Source organism: Mastomys coucha, unplaced genomic scaffold (genome assembly GCF_008632895.1).
Source record: "Mastomys coucha isolate ucsf_1 unplaced genomic scaffold, UCSF_Mcou_1 pScaffold20, whole genome shotgun sequence".
Classification (NCBI taxonomy): domain Eukaryota; kingdom Metazoa; phylum Chordata; class Mammalia; order Rodentia; family Muridae; genus Mastomys; species Mastomys coucha.
Window position 1 is genome coordinate 78,996,016 of NW_022196903.1, and position 8,247 is coordinate 79,004,262.

General features: G+C 47.7%; 1 protein-coding gene across 1 annotated transcript; it reads left to right on the top strand.

Moving 5' to 3' along the window:
* Positions 1-2,298: 2,298 nt before the first annotated feature.
* Positions 2,299-5,191, top strand: Noto (notochord homeobox). The gene is made up of 3 exons (XM_031380899.1): positions 2,299-2,799; positions 3,965-4,176; positions 4,879-5,191. Exons 1-3 carry the CDS (start codon positions 2,421-2,423, stop codon positions 5,023-5,025), a joined length of 738 nt encoding a protein of 245 aa, XP_031236759.1. The 5' UTR covers positions 2,299-2,420; the 3' UTR covers positions 5,026-5,191.
* The last annotated feature ends 3,056 nt before the right edge of the window (positions 5,192-8,247 follow it).

Genomic DNA, 8,247 nt, shown 5'->3' on the forward strand with positions numbered 1-8,247 from the left:
CATGTGTCACCATGCCCAGCTCTTGAGGCCTTTGTCTCAGTCTCTGCACAATGGTGATTAAATACTGGGGCACGGGTGGAGTGAGCAAAACAAAGCAAGCAACGTTTACTGGGGAAACTGAGGAAAATGAGAACATAAGGGGCAGGAGGAAGAGAGAAACTCCTAGGAGTGGGTGGGGTCCCAAGAGAGGGGAAGCTACAGAGGTGCTCAATAGGGGCTTTTTATATAGTGCCCAGCAGAAACTGAACAGTGGCTGAGGTAATTTCTACTGAGACTGGTTAATTCTGTAGACTTATCACAGGCCAAGCCAATGGGGGACCACATGCTCTTGGCATGTTCCTGGCCTGACCAGGTAGACTGCCAGGAACTGTTTAGGCACTGCTTGTTCAGTTCTGGGTAGCCCACGTGTTCAAGCCCCTCTGTCCATCTAAGATGTGCATCTGCTGTCCCTCTATGATTGGCTCTTCTGCTGGCCACTAGACTGAGCTGACCTTGAAGGTGTTGTCAGTCTCTGACCTTGGCTAGTGTCTCCCTGGTCTGGTGTTACTTGAACTCTGTAGTGTACAGAGTTACCTTTGTTATCACCATTTGCCAGGGGCCATTTTCTCTTTGCTGCCTACAGAGAACTAACCCCTGACTATTTCCTTCCCCTTTTCTATCTCTTTTTAAATGTGTGTCTGCTTGCGTGCACCAGTACCTGCGTACATTAATGCCTTGGTACATGTATGGAGGTCAGAGGACATACCTGGCTACCTGTTTTTCCTTTCTACCTTATCTGAAACAGACAAGGTAGAAAAAAAGAGGGACTTTACCCTCATTGTTTCTTGTCACCCCTTAGGAGCTCTGAGGATGGCAGAAACTTGCTGACACATCTGATTTTATGAGATTCTGGAAACTTGAACTCGGGCCCTCCACACTTGCATGGCAAGGACTTTACCCACTGTGCCATTTCCCCGGGCCCTTCTCGGTTTTTTTGTTTTTGTTTGTTTTTTGTTTTTGTTTTTCAAGACAGGGTTTCTCTGTGTTGTCCTGGCTGTCCTGGTACTCACTGTGTAGACCAGGCTGGCCTCGAACTCCAGAAATCCGTCTGCCTCTGCCTCCCAAGTGCTGGGATTAAAGGCGTGCGCTATCACCGCTCAGCGGTTTTTGTTTTGAGTTTTTGAGACCTTGTCTATTGTAGCCCAGGCTGGCCTTAAACTCACTGCTTAACTGAGGATAATCTTGCCCTCCTGATCCTGTTGACCCCCACTTCCAAGTGTCAGGATCACTGGAGAGTGTCATCATGACCCCTTGTTTATTCTTCTTTCTTTCTCTGACAGAGTTTTACTTTGTAAAGCAGATTTGGCCTTGGACTGTAGATCTTCCTCCTTCAGCATCCCATGTGGCTGGCATGCCCAGCAGGAAGGACCCTGTGTTGAGGGCAACGGTATTCAGAAAAGATCTCAGAGAAAGTGGTAACAGCAGCAGGAGTCTAGGAGGTTTACTTTTCACTACGATACAATGTTTACAGATCTTAAAATGCCAGTCCTTAAGTGGATCTAGCCAGGGCTTCTGCTTTAAGAAGACTCTCCCAGGAGCTCAGCGGTGGAGAGATTACTTAGCAAGTGTCCCAGTTGCCGTGAGGAAGTACACAAATTTAATTGGGAAGTGGGTGAAGATTAGGAAAAATTAGGACAGCAGGCACTGCCCCACCCTCCTAAGATCATTGTTCCCCACACCAGCAGGGGAGACTGGCATCACAGATGTCATGAGCAGTGGCAAAGGACCTACATCTAGCATCATCAGAGAGCCACTTCGAAGCCAAGCACAGTAGCACACATCTGCAATCCTAGCACTTGGGAGGCTAAGGCAGGATTGCAGTGACTCTGCCATGATTTATGACTTGGAGGACAGCCTGGACTGCAGATTGAAGAGGGAACTGGGGTGGGGGTGGAGGGTTGGCAGAGCATGCCTTTAATCCCAGCAATCACAAGGCAGAATCAGGTGGATATCTGTGAGTTCAAGGCCAGCCTGATCTACAAGGTCCAGGATAGCCAGAGTTACAGAGTAAGACCTTCTCAAACAAAAGAGAGGGAGGAGGGTACCACAGAGAGCTGTAGTAAATTCAAGGTATTTTCCCCCAAAGCACCAGAGTGGAGGAGACCTTCTCTGCCTCCCACCACTGTCCTGGTGGGATGCAACCTGCAGCTACTGTGGAGACTTCAGAGGCCTGGTCTCAGTCAGAGATGATTAAGTCAGGTCTTTGCCCCGCCTCCTCCCTCCCGCTAGGTTTAAGAGTCCTTGCAAACAGCTGGCCCTAGGGATCCTGATTCACAAGTCTCCTGTTCCTTTAGTACGATGGTCTCTCTCTCCCATTGAGCTGCTTGCACAGCCTGGGCGTTCCTCCCACTCCTCTGTGTAGGTCCCCTCAGGGTCGCACCATGTCCAGCCCAGTGCCCCAGCCTGCTCCCTCAGGCACTCAGGTCCAGCCCGGAGATTTGGGCCCCTGTCCCGGGGCCGTTTCCCCAGAAGTCCCCCGCCGCCTTGCTCGGGGACACCTGGAGTCCTCTTTCTCTGTCGAGGCCATCCTGGCGAGACCCAAGACTCAAGAGCTGGCTGCCACCTCTCTGCCGCTCTCTACCTGCACCAGTCTGAACCTCGGCTCTGTGTCACAGTACGTGGTCCTGCCCTGGGTGTGCTCCACAGGGACTTGGCTGCCTGCCTACCTGAGGGTGGGCGTCTACCCGCTGTGCTCCACGTCCTGCGTGCCCGGACTGAATGCGACTCATCTCCTCTGCCAGCAGGGCCTCAGGCACCCAGGTATCAGTATGGAAGCGGTGGCAGATGGCATCAAAGGGAGCTCCTAGAGTTATCCAGGGGTGATGGTGTATGCCTGTTATCAATGCTGTGAGTTCACAGCTGTAATAATCATGTCAAATTCAGAAGACAGCTTTTCACAGCGTTCCTTCACTCCCCCTGACTTTTTCATACTTCTGTGCATAGGTTTTTAATTTATATTCATGTGTGTGTGTGTGTGTGTGTGTGTGTGTGTGTGTGTGTGTGAGTGCACACGGATGTGGATATCAGAGGTCAGCATCAGCTGTCTTCAATACCTTTCAGCTTCGAGAGAACTATTTACACTTAAGTACAAGGGGCTGTAAGCCATTGGACATGGGCTCTGGGAACCAAAACCAGGTCCTCTGGAAGAAGAACAATTATTCTTAATTGCCAAGCTATCTCTTTAGCCCTTTTCCATCTTAATTTTGAGATAGGGCCTCTCATCTAACCTGGAGCTCTCCAATTGTCTAGACCGGCTGGCCAAACATCTCCCCAAAGATCTTCCTGTCTCTACTTCCTCAAAGCCTTATTTATTTACTTACTTACTTACATATGAGTACACTGTTGCTCTCCTCAGACACACCAGAAGAGGGCATCAGATCCCATTACAGATGGTTGTGAGCTACTATGTGGTTGCTGGGAATTGAACTCAGGGCCTCTAGAAGAGCAGTCAGTGCTGTTAACCACTGAGCCATCTCTCCAGCCCCCTCAAAGCCCTTTAAAAAACAAACAAACAAGCTGGGCAGTGGTAGTTTACACCTTTAATCCCAGCACTTGGGAGGAAGAGGTAGGTGGATTTCTGAGTTCGAGGCCAGCCTGGTCTACGGAGTGAGTTCTAGGACAGCCAGGGCTATATAGAGAAACCCTGTCTCAAAACTCCCCACTCCCCAAAAACAAAATAAAAACCTACCAAACAAAAACAACAATAACAAAAAACTTGGTGCTAGGGATCAGAATTAGGTCCTCAATCTTGTACCGTTTACTGGCTGAGTCATCTCTCTAGCTCTTCTGGGGTTATTTCTACACAGCCTCTACAACTCTATCCTATATTACGGGCCAAGGAGAAGGGCTTGTGAGGTTTTTTTTTGTCTCCTACCATATGTGGGCAGGTGGCTGCTGGCTGACTTCTGCTTTTGATTTTCTTTAGGCTTGGAGCTACCTTACTATCTAGGCCCTCTGAAATGGGCAACCACCGTGGACCTTCAGGACCACAGTACCGAGAGACACCAAAAGAGGGTTCGCACAATGTTTAGCTTGCAGCAGCTGCAAGAGTTGGAGAAGGTATTTGCAAAGCAGCACAACCTGGTGGGGAAGGAGAGAGCCCAGCTGGCTGCCAGGCTGCACTTGACGGAGTACCAGGTGAGATCAGGGGCCTGAGGCTCAGGCTGTGTAGGGGACACCTGATACACTTGTAGTAAGGGCGCAGAAGATTCGACCTTTTTCCTCTGGGTTAGGATAATGGGGAGAGAGACCCTATTTTTTTTTTTAACACATTCCCTATGTAATATTCCTGTAAGGGGTCACATTACAATCATAACCAAAGTTTCCTCTAGTGCATCCTCCTTTTTGTTTAGTGTGTGTGTGGTTTGCATATGTGTATGTATGTTTTTGCATGTGTGCAGGCACACATGTTTGAGTATATGTGTGTATGTGGGGGGGGCCTGAGGTTGATGCCAATAATTGTTCTTTGGGGGCTAAAGAGATGGTTCAGCTGTTAACAACACTGGTTGTTCTTCCAAAGGACCAGGGTTCAATTCCCAGCACCACATACAATGTTTCCAGTACCACATACAATGGGCACAGTGGCACACACCTGAAACCCCAGCACTTGGCCAGTGGAGGCAGGGCGACCAGGGGTTCAAGAATATCTTGAGCTACATAGTGAGTTTGAGTCCAGCCTGGGTGGTATAAGACTCGATGGAAAAATAACAACAAAGTTACAGACAGGGATGGATATGCAGTGACTGAGAATATGGGAATGACATTTGGGAGGAGTGACAGTGATGGGTAAGGGGGCCTGCTGTGCAAATTCTGATGCCTGTTCATTGCCTCCAATTACAGGTGAGGATCTGGTTCCAAAATCGCAGGATGAAGTATCAGAAGCAGCAAAAACTGAAAACGCCTTCCTCCTCTACCATGGAGGAGCCCTCCAATAGCTCAGATGGCCACATCCAGAGTGAAGATGCTGAGTCGGGAGTTGGCAGTTAAGGACCAAGCAAGAGGCCCTGGTCACCTTATATGGGCTAGTTCTTCCTGTGGTACCCCCCTGTCCCACATCTCAGTAAAGAGCTTCCTTAAGCTCCAAGGACACCAAATGTACTTGAACAATCAAGCAGGGGAACTCTGGAAGCAGAATAATGGATTGATCTATGTCCTTGGCCAGGGTTTGCTTCTTGCGGATAGAGGTATATTGATAACTTACACTTCTCTCCCAGGGTGAGTTAAGGTCTGTAAAGCACTTACAGAGTACCAGCTGGTGAGGTTTATAGGATAGAAGCTGTCCCAGCTCCGCCCTGAGGATGGATTCATCAGCTCTTTCCTGGCTGGCTATGGAAAAGGGGCATCCTTGAATCAGCATCAGGGTGTGAAAGACTCTCCCAGAGTCTAGAGGGAAGGAGACTTCTTAGCTCACTTCCTTAGTTCACTTCAAAGCTTCCTCCATTTCAACCCTATTTCTTTTCCTCTTGTCACCCTCCTCTGTATCTGAGGATGACTTTGAATTCCTGACTCTCTACTTCCCATATGCTGGGATTACAGATGTTTTTGTTTTTGTTTTTGTTTTTTTGGTTTTTTTTGACACAGATTGCAGATTCTCATTATGTGACATAGACTGGTTTCAAACTTGTGGAAATTCTCCTGTCTTAGCCTTTCTAGTGCTGAGGATGCTGGGTGAGAGCCACCATGCTTTGCACAAAGGTTTCTTGTCTGTCTGATACCACTCTCAGCAGCAGTCCATACCGTGGTGAGCTCAGGTTTATGGTGATTGGTTCCTTGGAGCAACAAAGCTACTTTTTCTCTGAAGCTCCTACCCTTTTTCCCCAGGAATTTATGCTGACCTAATTTTGTCATTTTTTTTTTTTATCCAGTATTGACAATACAGTTCTTCCTCCCTGAATGACCCTCTGACCCTGCTTGGTTTCTTGCCAGGAAACCTGAGAGCTTATTCTTGTGAAATCAGCTTCCAACATTTTAAGAGCTGGTTTCTGTACTGCAGACTGCTCATCGCAGTTCCTGGGCTGAGGTGAGGTGCTGGGGTAAAGGAAGGGCTGATCTTCCTCAGGGAGATTGTTCTTAGGGCCCAGTTTTCAGGGCAAAGAGGAAGGAAGGTAGGTGGTGGGAGACGATCCTGGAAAGAACCCCACATCCACGACAGGGGACTTTGGCCAGGTGTGGCAGTACACACCTTTAATCCCAGTGCTCAGGAGGCAGAGGCCAGCATGGTCAACAGAGTGAATTCTAGGACAGCCAGGGTTACACAGAGAAGTCCTGTCATGAAAAACTCAAATAGTGGATTTATAGACATTAAGTGGCAGGCTTGAGAGAATCCAGAGCCTTGCCTCAAGAAGCCATCTTTCGGAGCTGGGTAGGGCAGTACACACCTGTAGTCTTAGCGCCAGGGAGGCTAAGGCAGAAGGATGGAGTCAGCCAGAGCTACCACAGTGAGTCTGAAGCAAGCCTAGAGTAAATAGCCAGATGCTGCCTCAAAAACAAGGGCTGGGAGAAGGCTCAACAGGTACAGATTCTTGCTGCCAAGCTGCAGATCTGAATTTGATCCCTGGAACCTACGTGGTGGACAGAGAGAATCGTCTCCCCCCCCAGTGCACACACCCACCCACATACAGACACAGTCACAGAATAACTGTAAGAAAAACACGTATATACACAGGAGAGATGGCTCCACAGTTAAGAGCACTTAACTTGCTGATCTTAACTTAAAGTGTTGATCTTGCAGAGGACCTTAGTTTGATTCCTAGTATCTACATGGTGGCTTAGAACCATCCATAACTCCAGTTCAGGGGATCCAGAGCCCTTTTCTGACTTATGTAGACACCAAGCACATGCAGCCCAGCGGTCACACAGGTAAAAAATAAAAAAATAAAAAATTTACAAAGACAATAACAAAAAGCAGGGGGAACCCTGAACATTTCTTTGTTCATACCCTCGGGGAGATCCTTCTGAGTGCTGGGCTCAGAAGTCCTGTTCACCACAGGGATCCAGCCACAGCTGTCTGCCTCCTTCAGGAACAACTAGTCCATTTTGTGTGTGTGCATACCCGTTCATGTTCATCAGAGGCCAGAGGTCAACACTGTCTTAATTGCTTTTTTTTTTTTTTTTTGAGTCAGGTTCTTCTGTTGAACATAGAGCTAGCCCATTTGACCAGGCTAGTTGGCTGGGGAACCCACTCCTGGTGTCACCTCAATCCTAGGATTGATAGCCTGTTATGTGGGTGCTGGGGATCAAACTCAGGTCCTCATGCTTATGTGGCAAACACAGCCCCAATTGGCTCACTTTAAAAAAAAAAAAATCAAATACGAGTCAGAGGCAGGTGGATCTCTGTGAGTTTGAGGCCAGCCTAGTCTGCATAGTGAGAGCTTGTCTCAGCCAGGCAATGGTGGTACATGCCTTTGATCCCAGCACTAGGGAGGCAGAGGCAGGCAGATCTCTATTGAGTTTGGGATTAGGCTGGTCTTCAGAGTGAGTTCCAGGACAGCCAGGACTACAACAGAGAAACCCTGTCTCAAACACCATACCGCCCAAGACAGACCTTGTCTGACAAAAAAAAAAAAAAAAGGCAAAAATCACTTTCTAAAAAATTACTAGGTTTTTATCTAATCCCCCCAAATCACTATGAAATCATCGTGGAGCAGACACAGATCCCTTGTCAAGGAATAATCAACTGGGACACACAAAACAACAAAAGGTATAGTAGTCAGGTCTAGCTACAGAAACAGGAAGATCTGTCCCTCTCCCAGCCTGTGTACATTCATTTTTGTGTCTACTTAAGGGGTCCTTACACTCAAGGTCCACTTATTACTGCTCTATAACCACACTCTGCAAAAGTCAAGAAACTCCCCAACTACTTTCTCGTGCACTAGTCCAACCCGGTTAATATTTATAGGAAAAGGAAATAATTTCTTCTTTTTGTTTTAAAGATTTATTTATTTTATGTATATGAGTATACACTGTAGCTATACAGATAGTTGTGAGCCTTCATCTGGTTGTTGGGAATTGACTTTTTAGGACCTCTGTACACTGTAGCTGTCTTTAGATGCACCAGAAGAGGGCATCAGATCTCATTATGGATGGTTGTGAGCCACCATGTGGTTGCTGGGATTTGAACTCAGGACCTCTGGAAGAGTAGTCAGTGCTCCTACCCACTGAGCCATCTCACCAGCCCCAATTTTTTCTTTTTTTTGTTCATGCATATGA

Bases quoted from the DNA above. Each gene is read 5' to 3' on its own strand.
- Noto (XM_031380899.1), top strand. From the start codon at position 2,421: ATGTCCAGCCCAGTGCCCCAGCCTGCTCCCTCAGGCACTCAGGTCCAG. The intron at 2,800-3,964 runs GTATCAGTATGG...GATTTTCTTTAG, and splicing joins GCAGGGCCTCAGGCACCCAG to GCTTGGAGCTACCTTACTAT. The intron at 4,177-4,878 runs GTGAGATCAGGG...CTCCAATTACAG, and splicing joins TGCACTTGACGGAGTACCAG to GTGAGGATCTGGTTCCAAAA.